Genomic DNA, 19,506 nt, shown 5'->3' on the forward strand with positions numbered 1-19,506 from the left:
TGATGTCGCACTTCACGATAGCCATTAAGTCGATATATTTACTTTTTACCATCTAATAAAATATCGATTCATATGTTTGTTTGCCACTTAATATTAATTATAGTTATGATTTTCAAGTTGTTTTAAAATAGCATTATATGTATGTATGTGAAATATTTTTGTTATAAAATGAGTATTAGTTAAATAAAATAATCTCCGTGTTTAAATAACAGTTGTAAATTGAATAGGTTAGTCTACACCAAGGTTTACGCTCGCTTTATACGTGAAAGCTTTTACGTATAACCAAATTACATTGGTTCATTTAAAAAGTAAATATCTGTCATTAGGGTGTTTTTAATTTACTAAGGAACTAGTGATATGTCATCATCAGATGCAAAACATGCTTTAAGGAAACTTGAATTTCCATTTCGTGCAAGGGAAGCACTAAGCCGGATAGGTGAGTGATGCATTTATACAGGTAGGCTGTATGTGTTGCAGTATTAGGTGTATAATGTAACAATTTAACAAAGAATCGTTAAGTTTTTCAAGCCAAATTACGTTTGATATATCTTGAGATACCAACCTTAATATATAATGTTTGAATCTAGTAAGGCTATTTTTTTACATATGTACGAAGTGGATTTTATAAATTTATACAAACTATTTTGAATGTATTACCATTTAATACATATACCTACTTAATCCATTACATATGTTTTGTTAATTTAATTTATTTTTACTAGCTATTTTTCTAATTTAAATGCATTGGATCCATTTTGTAATATCTTTAGGTAACACTAAATTTTACTTGCCATTATTATATAAAGATATACATGAATATAGTGTCAGACATAATATTATTTGGCAAAAAAAGATTAGAACATTATTGCTGATGGATTTCTTTGTGCCGAAAATTTTTAGCTGTTTAAGCATATCAGAATAAAAGTGCTTAAAGATGTATTAGATATCCTTCTCAAACATTATCTTACAATTACTGCAAGAAGTTTGTGGAATTTTATTAAACACTGTCAGTACTAAACAACTATACTGGAATTGAGATATGATTATAACGTTGTAAACAATAATCTTGAGTTGGCAGTCTAGATTCCTTCCCATACTACAAAAAATATCCCTTTTTCTATAAATGTAACCATAAATCATTTTAAAAGTCACATTATTATTAATCATCATTGAGTATTTAAACATATTTCTTTTAAATTTTAATTACATTGCCATAGTTAATTGCATATCTCCAATTGTCGTTTTAACCTATCATCATGTGTTTTGTTTCTATTCCGTTTGCTAGCAATCTATTTTTGACAGAGTATTTTACAAAAGTTTAATGACTTCATTTACTTTTAGAAATTAATTCACTGCAGTTCTAATTATAACACACTATCTACAAAAAAGTCAATATTAAAGTATTCAGTTATGGATCAATCTCATTTACAAATAAAACAAAAGTGGCCCCAGAATATTACTTGTATGTAGATTTGTAATTATCAGTTGATCAAGTTATTGACTATTGTAACTTATTGTTCATATTGTTAGGTTTTGTTTTACGACCGATCACGAAGGCCAGGAAGAAGTTTTATGGCTATCTTTGGTAATTCTGTGCAATTGTATGTTCACCGTCAATTTTTTTCATGTTTTAATATACCACAATAAATATGCTTACGATCAGGAAAACACAAGATCTAAATGTCAGAAACCAGGTTAAGAACGGATAAGTATGCAACTCCATAGATAAAAAGATTATTCCTTCAGCATTTGCTGGTTGGATTAAGGAAAATCAAGATAAATTCTTGATTAGAACACATCATAAAATACATAATTTTAAAACAAAAAATGAAAGTGATTAAACCCTAGATTGATTATTTAAAATATAAATACATGAAATAATATTAAATTAAATATATTGATACTAAGTGAATTAGATATGCCACACTTAAAATAGCATTAATAAAAATTATTATTTGAGCATATTTAATGCAGATATAGAAAATTCAGGTTTTAAAAACAAACAAAAAATTATTAGTGTTTTACAAACTTATCGACAGAGTAGCCTTGTTTCTGTAAAAGTTTCTTTTTATTTAAAAAAATAATAGTAGAAAAGATCTTTTAAATGGCTCAGTAATTTATTAAGAATAGCCTTGCAATCTTAAGGAGGTTCTATCTCATAAGCTGAATTCTTGTGTTGAGGTATATGAAACCATTATGCTGTCTGATTTGGTAGAGGTGAATATTACTTGACTGAATAGAATACATGACTAATTTGAATAAGAATACATAACTGTTATGCGAGCCCATACTTAAGTCCATAAATAAATAGGATAAAACTAATAGGTTATTTCAATTATTTCACCTCATTTATAAAATTGTTGTAAAGTTTATTCACTTTAAAAATTTATTTTACAGAACAACTCTGCACTGTACATACCGGTAGTCATTCTCATAATAGTCGTCAGGCTGAACTTGCTAATGATCTTATCACTGAATTTGTCTTTTGTGAAATTGATAGAAGAGGAAGTAAAAGAAGGGTAACATTTCTAATTTTATAACATATGTTGTGGAATTAATGTTTAACGTATATATATATATATATATATATATATATATATATATATATATATGGCCAGGAAGAAGTATTATGGCCATCTTTGGTAATTCTGTGCAATTATATGTTCACCTTCAATTTTTTTCATGTTTTAATATTCCACAATAAATATGCTTACGATCAGGAAAACACAAGATCTAAATGTCAGAAACCAGGTTCGGACAGCAGTTGTACCATGCAAGTTCGTACTACATTATCAGTTCTCTAATCGATTAGCTATCAGTTTTGTCAGTTATCATTTTATCAGTTGCCTGTTCAGATGCAGATGAATTGACTCCCAATACAACATTACTGTCAGAAGAGGTAAACCAGGTAAAACCTCTGTAATGTCATCTGGAAACATATTCCCTTTATTTAATCTTACCATAAGGTGGGGTAATTAATGTTTTGCAGCTGTCAGTTTTCTGAAGTCTAATTCAAGTGTAGATATTCGAAATCACAAATTTGGTTCCTGATTAAGTTTATTTCTTTACTTGTTTATCAAGAAGACTAGAGCAGAAAATTTACACTCAGACAAGTATGTTGATGCAGATGGCAGTAAGTGTTATAAAGCAGACCTGTTAACATTTGGGTAATCATCCGTGCATGGCACCAAAATTGCTTCAGAATCATAGCAGCAAACAATTTTCAAACTGGATTCTTCTAATAGCTTTTCCCCTACTTTGATGGGAAGCTATTTTCTGAAACCATGAAGGGGTTTTCATCTAGTTATTATTTCCACTTCTTGAAGGAGAATATTCCCTTAATTTCAATGCCAATAACTTAAGATTTTCTTTTATGTTTTCAATTATACCAGACAAGAGTTGATCATCATTTACTGCAAGAAAGTCGCTGAGAGATTGAACAAATTGAATTCTTGATTAGTAACTCGGTGTGACCATAAGTTTAATTTCTGTATTGTTGCTTCAATCTTATCCTGAACAAAGAATATTATTAAAGACGAACCCTTAAGAGTGTATCTTAGAGCTAAAAAGCTGATGTAGACACCAAGTAACTTCCTTGGATGCCTATTAAATTACATTTATGATGCGGTCTATGAAATCATGCCATACGTTGGCAGTGTTATTTTGCAGTAGAACAAAAATTAACAAGCAATGTCAAAAAAATTGATATGTAGGTTTTAATGGCATTTATTGAATGAATTCAATAATAAACTTTCAACTAAATTCAAATGTTGCCAACGGCGTTTAAAATACTGAAAACGGATCTTGAAAACATACTGCACATTTTAGAAACCATGCCATAAGTCTGTAATGTTAAAACTCCATTGCGACTTATGGCATGGTTTCTTCAGAGGTTTCGATGAAAATATGGTAATATTTATTATGTTAATCCATTTTTAGGAGACTTAGGAAATTATTTTTTAAATAAAAAGTATACAATGATTTACATTTTTTGTTTTTTATAACAAAATTTCTAACGCAAAAAAGTGTTGAAATTATAAAAACTGAATTTTTAACAGAGTCATGTTATTGAACAGTATAATTTAAATATAATTTTAGAATTTTACAACATGAAAGAATTTGTGGTAAAAGAAAACGTTTCCTTATACAATATTTGTACCAGTAGAAAGGGTATAAAAATAAAAAACGTAAACAATATTGTTGCTAAACTTGAAACGTTGTTTTCTAATGTGGATTGGTTTATAACGATTTGGCTATACGTAAACATCAAACGATTTAAAAAAAATGAATTAATCAAATTATTAGATGAATGTTTTGTTTACACATATGATAACGATCATATATATTATAATATTACGTTTGAAGTAATGAAATATTTAAGTACGTATCAAATTAAAAAATTAATGAGTATTGCTTTATAAATTCAGACATCTTTTTCTTCATTACCTTTTTATTTTTTAAATTGTTTTTTGTATTTATCATTATATATATATATATATATATATATATATATATGTGTGTATGTGTTAAATTTGTTATTATCATTATCATAATTTTTTATATATTAGCTTTTTTGTATCATTGTATTAAATGTTTTATGCTTTACATATCCATATATTAAAAGTTTGATTTTTTCCGATATTTTTTTTATTTCTTTTTCACCTTATTTTTTTTTAAGTAAGGAAAATATTTTTTTATAAATTTGTTTTAGTTACAAAAAAACAAATACATTTAGCTTGGATTAAAATTACATTTTCGTATGTTTTGGATACACGTGATTTGAAAGAGTTTCTGAATTGGTAAAAAATAGTTTCTTATAACACTTAAATCCAAAGAGATCGAGGTTTATTTCACCCGATTTTATAAATTTTCCACCGAACTCACTGTATTCGGAAAAGATACCTTACACTTACCCGAATTCAGTAAAGAAAGTTATGTTATACATTACCTCTCCTTCGTTCTTTTTTTGTTACATCCTTAGGTTTAAACCCGATTGTTTTGTGAGATGTGTTGTTATATTCCTTTATCAATTCGTCTAGAATACTTACCCACCTGTAATTACCCATTTCAGTAAATTTACGCCACATCTTGTTTTTCAACGTTCTATTAAAGCGTTCCACAATAGACGCTTTTCTATGACTGAACGTTGAGTAGTGATTAATATTGTATTTATCCATTAATGATTTAACTCTGTAGTTAAACCACTCCTTACCGTCGTTTAAAAGTTTTTCATCTTATTGTTTTTCAATATAGCTCAAGAGCTTTGACGACTTCTTCGGCCGTTTTACTTTTTAATGGTACTGCATATGCAAATCTTGTAAAGCAATTAATAATCGCCATAACATATTTAAAACCTTTATTAGAATTAGACGGCAGCATTCCTACTAAATCGGCCTGGAACAAATCATAAATGCCCTTAAGCTTTACATTGCGCGTCGAATAACTCCGCCTACCTTGCTTGTGAAGGTCACGGGCAATACCTTCTCACGCTCATCGTTAACAATATTGAATAAATAAAATAATTTTAATGTGCTTATATAAGGAAAAGGTAAAAAAATTATCTACATACATACTTTTTTATTGTAAAGAAAATCCACACAAATATCTTAATACATAACTACAAGTGGGCGAATAACAACGATGAATATCTATCGGTTCGTCTTCTTTTTCCCAATTGTAGAGTTCAATACCACATTCGATGCAACGAACGGAGTCCGTCTCGCCTGTATAATAGAATCCGGCGTCCACAAACTTTTCGATTTTCAACTGCTTATTCGGGTAGTTGTACGTCGTCTTCATTTTTTCCTTATTAGAAAGCATAGTAGATAACAGTTCTTTTCCATAATCGTTATCGCTTTGTAACATCCTACAATTTGGATTTTCATTCACGAGCATAAAAATAATGTTGCGGTGAGAGCACAGTATCTGTAGACCAATCACAAAAATAATATTACACTGTTCGTTTAATTGAAAACCATGACGTTTTAAAGATAGTAACGCCATATTTCCTAATTTATTTTGTGCAATTCTAAATCGCAAAATGTATTAGCCATTGTTAATTTGTTACCATCGACAAAAATACGCAACTGTTTTAAGTGCGGTATTATTCAAGATCGAATATTAAATATTCACTGTACTCGCGCAATGAATCTTCTAGAAAATAGAACGGAATATAATAAGTTAAACACAATTTTACAGTTTGCGAATCCACTATAACTGTTTCACCCCACGGATAAACCCTCCACAATGTCTTTCAAATGTTCAACTGAAGCAATTTTATTTCCACCAGGAACGAATAAAATTTACCAACGGTCAGACGTAATCACAAAGGCTCATGATTGCGTACTGATGAAAATAAAGTTCATTTCATGACACGATAACACACTTCCGTTTAATACGTTTTCATTTTTGAAAAGCCGCATTTATCAACATTTTTATTTCTTCTAAAAATGTAATACTTTTCTTGTTTGAAATTTGGATCAGTTACGCAGTCTCTTGTAAATTATTCTTCTACGATATTTTTAATTATTTCTTCATGTTCTATTAAAAAGATAACGATTTCAGTGTCCAAATATCGCATTTCTTGGAAATGAACGTCTTAAGACGTTCAGGTAATGTCTTAATAATTTACCTGAACGTATGGAAACACACCTGAAGACGTTTGTCCCAGATCTCCTATGTTATAAGTGCTAGTGTGCTATCTGATTGTTCTTTCAGAAGGTTGTGGCAACAATTTTGTCCTGATATTGTTGTACAAAAACCCAAAACCGACTTGTACAAGACCTGTCAATCAAACTACATTACTCTAAATAAAAGTAGAATTTCTTCAGTAGCTGAAAAGACGGCAATAGTGCAGCAAATGTCCTTGCATTTGAAAAAAGTAATGGAGGAAAGAAAATCTTGTAGAGATAGTATAGAGTTGTCAAAACAAGCAATGGCGAATGTAAAATTTTCTCCAGGCCCATGCACTGCTAGATCACATCAGGAATGTTGTCATTCTTTTGATATGGCTCAGCAGGTTTTTATAGCATCAAACCCCTTGCAAGCAGGGCCTATTTATTTCCTTGCCCATACAAAGTGGCAGTTATTGGGTGTAATGTGCAAGTTAGCCCCACAACATAACTACTTGATTCCAGAAGCTGCTGTTACATCAAAGGGAGCCAACACTATTGTTAGCGTGGTTCACCATTATTTTGAAAGTTATGGTTATGGTGAAACAGACATGCTTCTGTCTGCTTGTCACATGCAGACAACTGTGTGACCCAAAATAAAAATAACATTTTAATGAATTATTTAAATTGGAGAATCCAAAAAAAATTGAAAAGTCAATAAAAACTTAATTTCTCCCAGTGGGCCACACAGTTTGACGGCTTTTGGCTTGTTAAAAAAAAAATTCATAGTTAGTGTTGCTTCCTTGTTAAATGTTTTAGAGAGAATTATAGAATACAGTACACCAACATCTAAACTGAATAAAGCAGTTGTAACGGGAACACATAAGGATGATGTTCTGATTCCATTTTGTAACTGGCAGGAATTTTTTTCTAATATAAACTGGAAAAAATTTCTGAATTTAGCCATTTTATGTCCAGCAGTAAAGTATTGGGTAAAGTAAAGTGTCAATATGGAGTCAGTGGAGTATCTGTATCATTTCACTTAGGAGATCTTGCGCCTCGTGATTCAAGTTTTCCAGAAAAAATTGTTCCAGAGGGTTTAACATATCTATGACAGAAGTACTTGTATGAAAAAATTAGAGTGTACTGCTCTGCTGAAACTGCTGATTTGATTTGTGCTTGCCCTAGTGGCACTATAGTAATTGAAGAACTTGTGGATGATCGTATTGACCTTCACAACCTCCATTAAAGAAAAAGCGTGGGAGGCCTTCAAAAAAGTGAATTGTGTTGAATGTGTATATATTGCTAGTCCCATTGAGTTGTAGCTTGTAATGTGCTATGATTATTGTAAAAAGGATCTTATTAGTAGTAATAATTATTGTAGTTTTAAGTTTTTTAATTAAACTTGTTTGGCTCTCCCATGTTGAACGTTAAATGTCATGTCTTACAGCCAGCTGAGAACTTATAATATCTCTGACGTAGCTTAATGGAGTATTGCGTCAGGCCTATTATTTTTTTTTTTTAAATACAGGAGCAGTTATTTATGTTTAAGTTTGTAGGTTAGATTATGTTCTCTCTGTTGGTAAAATGTACAATGTTAATTTTTTTGCTGGAAGTTTATGATAATTTATAATAATTTCTTTGTTTTTTGTTATGTTTGTCCTTTCTTACAGAGTACTTTATGTACTCTTACAGAGAATGTTATGTTTGTCTCTTTTACAGAGTATTTATGTAAGTTTTTGAACAGAAATAACAATTAAGTAATAAGCTGGTAATTAAGCTAAAAAATAATTTGAGTTTGTAATTTTCAGCTTTTTAAATTATGTTACATGCTTTATCTTCAACCTTCATACATTGAAGATTTACGTTGTGATTTCTTTATAATAGGCTGTTTTATAAGAATTTTTTGTTGAGGTCTTAATAGGGTTATTAAATCTTACTAGTCAGAATTTTGATGTAGTTATTTTTTAACTGAATAGTGTTTGAATATTTATGTCTGTTTGTTAGGATTAATGGATAGTCGAAAATAATTTGCAGATTTAATTTTTTATATAGTTGTGTGGTTTTGTTATTCATTTTGTTCCGCTTTATTGAAAACAGTTCTTTCACTTCGTATTATTAGTAAATTTTTATTTGTTTCTTTGGATTCAATAAATGAACTGTTATGAAATAGGAATTTCTAGAAAATTTTGGAATTTGTGATATGAGATTAATGTAATTTCTTTATTACTTCCTATGATTCTTCTTTATCAAAAAAAATTTTAAATGATACTATTTATTATTTTATAATACATAACAATCCTACACAAAATTCTGAAAATTTAATATAATGAAACATTCTTTCCTTCCTCGGCTATTGATTTTTTCTTCTCAAAAACTTTGGATGCATTTTCCCGAAAATCAACATTTAAAAAAATCGGATATGAAAAATCAATTAAAAATTCTACTTATGATAGAAGGTTGATTTTAGTGTCAAAAATTTTCAGAATTTTGTGTTTTATTAGAAACGGTGAAAACCAGAAAAATGATTTTTCCTACTTATGGTTTGGTTTCATAGACTGCATCATATAAACACATTTTTTTCAGAATGGAAGAGACCAGACCAGACTTATCAGACGGATAATCGAACTTTTCTGGAACAAGAAAAGCAGACCGAACTGGTTATACGAAGTACAGAAAGTCATGGAGGAATTAGACATAACCCGTGAAAACCTAAAAACGAAAACCGGAAACTATGAGAAATTAAAAAATAAAGAAACAAGATTCCTATCAAAACCCAAGAAAACAATAAGCCGGGTGTACTCTGAACAAGAAAGGGCAAGAAGATCTGAAACCCTTAGAAATTACTGGCAAAAAAGAAAAGCTGAAAAACAACAAATCAGCAAGAAAAGAAAGAACTTGCCAAAAAAAAAAGAACTAAAGCGATCCATTATGGTCTTAAAAGTAGTAAAAAAAAACACATTTTTTGCTGCACTTCATTTAAACTTATTTCATTTGAAACTGAGATACGATCCTCAAATTCTTTAATAAAGTGGACAGTTACACAATCGTGATGGACACCACATTGCATCACATTTTTTTGTGGTATCTATGTCAGCATTTTCTCGCGTGTCATTACCAAGTCACGATCAGGACCGCCACCGGCGAAAGAAAGCCACACCCCCGGTCGCCGCGGCCACCCCCACCAGCGGGCCCGCAAATCAAATCATAAACAATACCAATATAACCGTGGCACGATGCCAATGCGCCTACTTCAAACCAATCCAATGCCTAAGCCGGAACCCTAGCCAACCGGGATCCTAACACGGTCGAGTACCTCGATTAAACTCCCTCTGCAGACCTACACACTGCAAGGGCGCGGAGAAAACCAGCCACTATAGACCACTCCTCGCGGATCATCCAGTTAATACGGAGATCCAGAAAGAAGTATATTCTCTCAAGTTCCCTAGCAGTTCGTGAACGTTCGACCTCGTATCGGGGACAGACGTAGAGGACATGGTCCACTGTATCATCAGTCCTGAAATCCGGACATTGACTCGAATCCACCAAATGAAACCTAACCAATCTCGCCCGAAAGGCATCACTCCCGGAGAAAAAGTGTGTGATATACCGACTGGGGGAGACCCATCCAATCGCACCTAAATCAGAAACCGTACGAAATATACCATGCGTGTGGCGACCTGTGGGGGATTCGTCCCACTTGACCTGCCACGACGCAAAACCCTGGTCTTCAATCTCCTGCTTTCGTTCTGACGTCAATAGGTTATGTACCTTGTAAGTGTAGTGTTCCTTATGCTCATTAGTCAAGATATCTATTAGTTTGACTCCGGCTAAAACACAGACTGCCTCCCGCGAAACTGTTCTATAACCGCCTATAATAGTCACCAAGAGGAGTCGTTGGGCTCGCAGCAAAATGTCCGCGCAATACCTAAAAGCCATGCGGTGAGCTCAGACCGGCGCAGCATACAGCATAATAGCTTCGCTGACACCTTTGTAAAGGATACGCATGGTTCGGTAATCCAGCCCCCAATCGGGATGAATGACTACGGATGCCGTAAAAAGCATCAGCGGCCTTTTTTACTACATACTGTAGATGTTCATTGAACCGAAAATTCTCATCAAGGATAACGCCCAGGTACTTTTGAGTTGTAACGTATCGAATTGGGAGACCAGCCATCCGAACCCGGATTCGTCGGGAAGCAGCCAGTCGGCCCTTAAGCAGCATCATTTTGGTTTTCTCTGGGTTGAAAATCATCTTATGTTGGAGACTCCACAGTCGGAGTGTCTCACAAGCACGAGCAACTTGGAACTCTACCTGGTTATGCGAATCCTTTTCAATCAGTAGCAGCGTGTCGTCGGCGTAGGCGACCATACGACAATCACATGGCAACCTTAAACGCAACATTGAATCGGATTCTGTGATCCAAAGAAGGGGCCTCAGAACACTGTCGTGAGGGCATCCTATAGTTAAGGTCTTACGAATTTCCGAGCCGCCGTAACACAGGAAAATGGTCCGATGGCTGAAATAACTTGAAAGCACTTCTGGTTCATTTCGTGTACACTTACGCTTCTACATCTGAAACAGGGGAGAAGGGCACCATAAGTTGTTAAATGCCCTGAATATGTCCAGGAAAATCCCTAATACATATTTACATGGATTAGAGGAAGCTATATCCATTACCTTTAGTATGGCATCCTCAGTGCTCTTGCCCGGTCGGAAATCATACTGGTTGTCCATTAGCAAATGATCAGTGGCCAATCTAATATTAATACGCAAATACAGGACCTTCTCAAAAACCTTGCCAATCACGGGCAAGAGCGTTAGTGGACGGTAAGAAGAACTAACAGTAGGATCTTTGTCACCACCTTTGAACAACAACACCAAGTCTCCACGCGTCCAACTCCCCGGAAAGTGGCCGGCGAAGAGCAACCTATTATATATTCTAGAGGACCGTGGACTACTGGAAGCGCTAGGACGAGGAACTCCACTGTGATACAATCATATCCGAGGGTCTTGTGCTGTGCCATTCTACAGATTACTTGGCGCACTTCCGCCTCAGTGATCTCAGAAGATGTTTCGGTCTCGAAAATCGCGACTTCCCGTCTGACACGCCGGTGATATGAAACCTCACCCATCATAGTGTCATTCGGGAGTAAATCATTCAGCAAAATGTTAAGGACACGTTCCTTATCAATTACCACATCCTCGCGGGTTGAGAAGGCTGTCAAGAGGACATCTTTCCTGCGCTTATGTCCAAGGGCTCTATACACTACATCCCAAGGGTATCTATTAACTTACTGCTGAACGAAGGAGCGCCAGGAATTACGCTTGGAGGACCTAATGCTGTGAGAGTATCTAGCCGTCGTTCGGCGGTAATCTGCAGTTAGGGCCGAATGCCGATCGCGATCACCCTGTCGTTGCGCAGCCTTCTGAGTCGGTTCACAGACTTCTTCATTGCTGTCAGATTCCGAGACCACCAACCAGATAACGATCCCGACCAGTGCCTCTAGGAATGGCGGCTTCAGCCGCCGCTACCACCGCAAAAGTGAAATTTTCTGCCAGGACATCTAATGGCAGACTGTCAATGTCTTAAGAAAAAATCTCCATTCTGGACTCTAACAAAGAGAAGAATTTCGGCCAGTCCGCCCTCCTATGCAGGAAGTGCGCCCCCCCCCCCACCGATAACAGGAAAGTGTCCCTCATGGCCATCGCGCAGCTCATTCTCTATTTCAGATAGTATCAACTGACGATCCCTATAACAGTCGTTGTCCATAGACCATACAAGGACCCTGCCAGGGATGTTCCTACCAATGGTGATATCAATATTTATACCTGAAAAAGGCCCTTCGTCCAACCGTACCGACATAAGTGGCAACATTAAAGACCTCAAAATTGTGCTCGTGATGAAACTGTCACTTAGGCTACCGCCATGATCAGTGATCCCATAGTGCCAGAAAAAGCTACTTCTCATTAACATTGGCACCAGTTAGGATTGGACCATTGCCCACAATTGAAGGATCCTATCCCATCTCGCTAGGTGTTCCTTAGTTGGGTCCCTGTAATGGAAATAGGAACTGTAAGGTTCTGTCCACAAATGGCAAGTCTGACTACAACATGATGCGCATCATAAACCTGTCATATAAAAACACTATCAAGTAACTTCGTACATAGAATAGCAGACACAGGTATGCCCTATACAAAACTTTTTCCAGCTGTGAAAGCCTGGCAGAGCACCCCTAATGACATATGAGTACTGCAGAAGGATACCATCGAGACTCCATCTCTCTACAATCTCACCTAACTCAACCTGGACTACATAAGCACCATGGACATGTAGTTGACTGAACCTAACCATCTAAGGAATGAAAGTACAGCACAGCGGCCCTTACGTAACAGCCACATTCCTTACTATCAACTGGGTGCTCATAATTCTTGTGCAACCTCTTACACTGGTTGAAGCCTTGGACCTATACGAACAATCATCATGTTTGTGGCCCTCTTCGCCACAATAGGCACACACACCAAGGCAGACTTACAAAATTTAGCCCTGTGACCATATCTGCAGCACTTGAAACATTTTTGGACATCCATGTACTCTTTTAGTCGACAGAGGACCCTAAATCAATAAATAGTTTGCCTGCGGACGTAAATTTTTGAAAGAGACCAGAACTTACCTCAAAGACTCCGTGATATTTCTGGGTATCATGCCTACTCATTTTAAACACCAACCTGCAGTCCTGCCAGAAGGCGGTTTCATCCAGATCAGTGTTCTGCTCCCTAATGAGGGACGACATCATTGGTGTCAGGTTACGGTCAATATCATAGACTATAATGTGGGGCCTTCGCGTTCTCTTCAGGTCTATTTTCAAATTCAATCGCTTAACCACCGTGGAATCTCTAATTGCCTGAATCGTCTCTGTATCATCCACTATTACAACTAATCACCTCTTTGCCGCTACTGGATCAAATGTGTGAAATCAAAGATCAACCCACAGTTACAGATTACTATGTGTTGTAACAGTTCTCCGACAGCAAGATTGTGAAACTGGGGAAGGTACACACTTGGCAACCAGCTCAAAAATAGCACTAAAAAAGACTTTATACAATGCAAACCTCTACTCGTGAAAAGAGACCATAGGTAGGCAGTATGACAACTTGAAGGTTTGTTATTGTGAAAGTATAGATAATTTTTGACTCACGCTCATAAAATGGAAATTACTGAATAAAAAAAAAGCTGGCATTTGAATTAGTCTATACTTTCTTGGTATTGTGAAACTGAAGCTGTATTTTGAAAACTGGTTTCTCAAGGTTTTCTCTTACTGCTGTATTCAAAAAAGTTACCTTCTTGGTACCATAATGTAACTGGCAATCAGTCGCAAGGATATCAATGGGATTAATACCAGAAATAACAAGGACTAACTATATATATATAAATATATTAAACTATAGGTACCAATCACAAATAACAATAGGAGATGCTGGGCCCAGAACAAAATATTCCTATAATATTTGTAACTCATTCAATGAACCCAGACAGATGCTGCATACAGCATTATAGATTCGCAATTACTCTTATATAGAATATGTATGGTTCTGAAATTACATCGCCAGTCGTGGTGAACTCCTCTCCGAACACCAAAGAAAGCAGAACAAGGCAATTTGGCAGAATATTGAAAGTGCTCCTTGAATTGAAGAGGGTAACACCAAGATGGATATTTTTGCAGTGAACATACCTTATTTGATGACCTGCCATTGATACACGAGGTTGTCATGTAACAGCTAGTCTGCCCTTGAGCAACATCATCACTTGTTTTCTCTGGGCTAAACACCATGTTGACTAAACAGCCATTGATACACGAGGTTGTCATGTAACAGCTAGTCTGCCCTTGAGCAACATCATCACTTGTTTTCTCTGGGCTAAACACCATGTTATGTTGAAAACTCCACAACTGGATTATCTTGCATGCCTGGGCTGCCCTGAATTCGATATCATTCCTCAAATCTCCTTTAACCAGCAAAAGTCCATCATCCACTTATGTGATGATGTGACATCCTCTGGGTAACCTCAACCACATCAAAGAATCGAATTCAACAACCCAGAGCAAGGGTCCTAAAAAACTATACTGCAGACATCTTTCAGATAGCATTTTCCCTACCTCTGAGACGCTGTTTCGAAGAACATCTCGATTGCTGAAATTAACTGTATAACACATTCAGCTCATTCTGTGTACAATTGCACTTCTGCAGCTGAAACAGGGTAGACGGCCACCACAAATTTTTAAGCACCTGAAATTCCCAAAAAGATACTTAAAACAATGTTTAAACCTTAAGAATAGCATCTTCCATGCCCTTGCCTGGCAAAAACCATACTGATCATCCATCGACAACTTTATAGAATTCAATCTATTAATAATATGAGATATAATACCTTCTCTAAAACCTTTCCAATTGCTGGCAGGAGCATTAAAGGCACATAAGAGGAGCATACAGTGGGGTCCTTTTCACCACCTTTAAACAATAATTTTTGAACACCTTATTTCCAGCAAACTGAAAAATAGCCAGCAAAGAGAGAGCATCCTCTTAAAGATTCTAGTCAAAGTAGTAACACAAATTCCAACTGAACAGACAAGGAGCTCCTCATGATTCCATTGAAACTCGGGGCTTTATTCCTACCAGAATGCAGATTGCCTAACATACCTGTGCTTCTGTAATTTCCACAGATAAAGCATCAGAGCAGAAAGCAGCAACATCCTCTCAGACTCGCAAATGATAAGTGGTTTCATTAGTTATAACATCATCTGGCAACAAATCATTCAACAGAACATTAAAAATCTCAACTTTATTAGAAACAACAGCCTGCTGAGTCGAGACATCCAACAAATGAATATTTTTTTTTTACACTTATGACCTAGAACTCTATACACAACACACGAACGATCCTTATTTCCTTGCTCTCTAGCAAAAGAATGCCAAGAATTCCTTTTTAATGTTCTGACCAAATGAAAATATTCAGACCCCCTGCCTTCGATAGTTACCTACCAAAACTGCTCACCATTTAGGATCATTTTCCCGCTCAGCAGCTCCCTTGAGGCGATTCATGGACTGTTTCAACTGTCTAGTTCACCTAGGGGTAATTATCTCTCAACTCAAACTATAAAGATTGAATTCTCAGCGGCATTTGTGAAAGTCAGAAAAATGTTTTCTGCCTGTTCTTCCAATTGAATATCATCCAGTCTTTGGTCTAAGAGATGGAGTCTAGCAGAGAGAATATTAAGAAATTTAGGCCAGTCCTCCTTCCTGTGCAGTAAGTGCCCCAGATGAACAGCGACATGCATCTATAAGCATCTTGCAAATCCCTAACCAACTCAAAGGTAATTAATTGACTATCAACAGAACAATCAACCATACCAGGAATATTCCTACCAACAGTAATATCAAAATTTGTTCTTGCAAACAATATCCTTCCATCAATTCATCACTCTCCATCCATTTCAGCATATGTTGGTAACTCACCAAAGACATTAAAGACCTCTAATCCATACTGCACAACAAAGCCTTAAACTTATTCACCACTATCATCTGTGACTCCACTATGCCAAAGAAGCAACTTAGCATTTATATCAGCACCTAGCACTATAGGATAGTTACCAGCCAGACCAAGAATTCTATCCCACTTTTCCATATGTTCCTCAATGGGATCTGCATATTGAAAGTATGACCTAACAACACAAAAATCAAGACCATTAATAATGGTTGGAATATATTGTTATACCTTTGGGCACTATGTCTACCAGTTTTGAATAAAAACCTGCACTCAGACTTGAATGTCACCACCTCATTCAAGTCAATGTTGTGTCAAGAGACACAACCTCCTCCTTATTCAGGCAACACTCTACATCATAGACAGTGACTCAAGGCCTCCTTTTTTTTCGTTTGTGATCTACCTTGACCTCCAACTTTTACTAACAACGGATTTTGAAATGACTGTCTCTCTGTCATTTGCTATGACAAACAGACCTTTCTTAGTATCCTTTATTTTCCTAATTTTCAAATTTGACCTAATGCCCTGAAGAGCAATCTTAAATTCCTCTAATTTCTTTAAGTGTTTCTGTGGACCCCTCCTTCATGTTTAGGAAGATGATCTCTGGCTTCTTGTGGGCTAAGCTAGCCTCCTGCTTGCCTCTAAGCACCCCAGCATAGTTCTGCTATGCTCTAATATCAGTGGCACAGGCACTGATACCAAGACAGAAACTACCTCTTTAACTCTAACCTCCTTGATTTTAGTTGACTAGAGGCAAGTGCCTCAAATCTATTCACCAAAGCAGAGAACATGGCCTTAAACTCATTAAGCCTCAGGATCACTCATCTGTAAACCGCTGCAGAGGTGTTTCGATGGCCTTCAAGAAACTCCAACAACTGCTCACATTGTTTCTCAAATTATGCTACTACAGGGACAGAACTACCAGCCTTAATGAAATCACTAATCAGACTACTTTTTGGTACCCGGGTGGATATGTCTGCCTGACTAGCTTGGCTTTCATCATGGGAGAAGACAGAAACATCATCCTCCCCCATCCTGACAACCTCTTCATTTGTAACCTGCCTAGGTTTTCCCTTAGACTCTCCTCACATTGCAATCTACATCTTCACATACTTACTTAAGTGATTAAAAATAGACCAGCAGCTTACTTGAAAAATAAAACTGTATCTAACACTATTGAATGTAAAAGACCTTATGAAGTATTTTTTGGTGAAAAACGTAGGACCAAGTTTTTAAAATTGTAAGCAAGCCAAGATTTTGCAAGAACACCAGATCATTTTAAAAAATCCAAATGGGATGATAAATCAAAATTAAGAATATTGTAAGGTTATACAGAAGTAGGGTACCGAATTTAAGTAAATAATAAATACAAGAATTGTTGACATAATAGAAAATAATAGGCTTTAAAGGCAATATATAATTGATTATGATAAAAATGGATCAAATAAAAGTAAAACATTAGATACAGATATTAAGTCTGAAAAAAATGAAAGTAGTGAGTCTGAATAAAATAAAACTAATGGTGAAAATAATGAGATAAAATCTAGATGATCAGTAAGAGTAAGAAAGCCAAATAGTAGGTATGTTGTAAATGATGATTTTGTAACTGATTTGTTTAATTAATTTTTGTGATGTAACTGTACCAATTACATATGAAGAGGCAATGCTAAGTAGTGAAGCTGAAAATTGGAAAAAGCTATGAATAGAAAAATAGAAAGCATAATAGAAAATAATAAAAGCATAATAGAAATAGCATATAATAGAAAATAGAAAGAAATAAGAATAGAACTTGGAAACTCGTTGAAAAGCCAAAAGTTAAAAATGTTATCGATGTAAAATGGGTTTTTAGAAAGAAAAGAAAAGCAAATACAAATTTAAGGAGCAATATTGAATATAAATAAAAGAAAATACACATTTATGGAGGCATGTTTAATGTGTAATATTTAATAAATTTATATTTATTTATGTTTGTAACATCATGAAATAAATGAGAAAAGGATAAATAATTTTAATCTTAATAAACTAATCAAATGGCACACAACAAGACAGCAGCAACTGAATTTTAATTATTTTTAATGCTGCGATTATTTTAATAAAGTAAGTTTAAACAATTTATGTTTAACGGTTATTCAAACAGTTATTCTAATAATCATCAATCTCTTTTTCTTTCTCCAAGACCTCATTTGATAATATCTTCCTTTTGCATATACACTCTACATGTACTTGCCATCAGTTATCCCTTTTTTTGTCTCTCTCATAGACAGTTATCTGTCTGCTTTTTTGTTACAGATTTGGCTTCATTTCCCCAAAATATTTCTTCACACTATACCTCCTACCTTTCCAGTGATCTTGCCTTTCTTCTCTCTACATTCCTCATTCTGTCAATTTTCCTTGTGGTTTTGCATGTGCTTTATTCTTCTCCTTTATCATCTTTTGCAAACTACAGAGGTTTTAATATTTTAAATAAATAGATTTGTATCAAAAAACATTAGTAATTTTGGTATATTCATTTGAAAGATCAGTTATTTTTGTAATATAAATGGTATTATTAATAATTTATTTTAATAAATCTCGGATTTTTGTTTGTTTAGAAATTGACTTGCATTCAAGAACTACAGTTACTAGAAGTTCTTTGTGACTATCTGTCATACCCAGGAGGAAATGAAGCAGGAAGAAATGCAGTTTTTATGTTTTTATTCCCTGGTTCACATCCAAATAGATCTCGTTTACTGGTTAAATTAGTATCAATGGCGATATCAACAAATAATAGCCCTGTCCTTATGGCCACTGCAATACTTATGCAACAGTTATCGTGCACTTCCAAATTTTCATTACAGTTAGCAAATGGACTTGTTAATGATTATTTTGTATTAGTGCCAAAATCAGTTGATCGTCTTAAAGAGTTATCTAAAATAGCACCATTATTTACTGCAAATTTTCTTACTGCTGTCACTGAAATGTATGGATGCTGTTATATTGGTATGTTTATCATTAATATTAATAAAACTTTTATCTGATATTAGAAGTAAAGTAAAATATTTCTATATCTCTCAGTTTGCATATTTGTGCTTATGGTAACATCTGCATTGCAAATATTACTTAGTCTATTTTAAACTTGTCTTTCTCTTAAAGTTTTTTACCCTTGTATTGAATAGTTTTTAACACAGGGTTTAGATTATATTAATTGTGTACTTAACAAGATCTGAATGAACTGAGAGTTATGCAGTGTACAAATTTTTGAAAATCTACATGTATAATTAATTACTTTTATTCAGTAATAATTTTCTGAAATACTTAGATGAATATTCTCCTATTCATTGGTTTATTTTTTAAAAGCAACTATTTTTAATAGT

At 34.6% G+C, this 19,506-nt stretch overlaps 1 protein-coding gene across 1 annotated transcript in view; it reads left to right on the forward strand.

The window, feature by feature from the left end:
• The first annotated feature begins 73 nt into the window (after nucleotides 1–73).
• The window catches only part of LOC142326361 (integrator complex subunit 15), a 38,271-nt gene continuing 18,838 nt past the window's right edge, over nucleotides 74–19,506 (forward strand). Inside the window, exons 1-3 of the mRNA XM_075368803.1 lie at nucleotides 74–436; nucleotides 2,398–2,519; nucleotides 18,745–19,132. Coding sequence (XP_075224918.1) covers nucleotides 358–436; nucleotides 2,398–2,519; nucleotides 18,745–19,132 — 589 coding nt within the window. The 5' untranslated portion in view covers nucleotides 74–357. The remainder of the gene's footprint in view (nucleotides 437–2,397; nucleotides 2,520–18,744; nucleotides 19,133–19,506) is intronic.

Source organism: Lycorma delicatula, chromosome 6 (assembly GCF_047948215.1).
Source record: "Lycorma delicatula isolate Av1 chromosome 6, ASM4794821v1, whole genome shotgun sequence".
Lineage (NCBI taxonomy): Eukaryota > Metazoa > Arthropoda > Insecta > Hemiptera > Fulgoridae > Lycorma > Lycorma delicatula.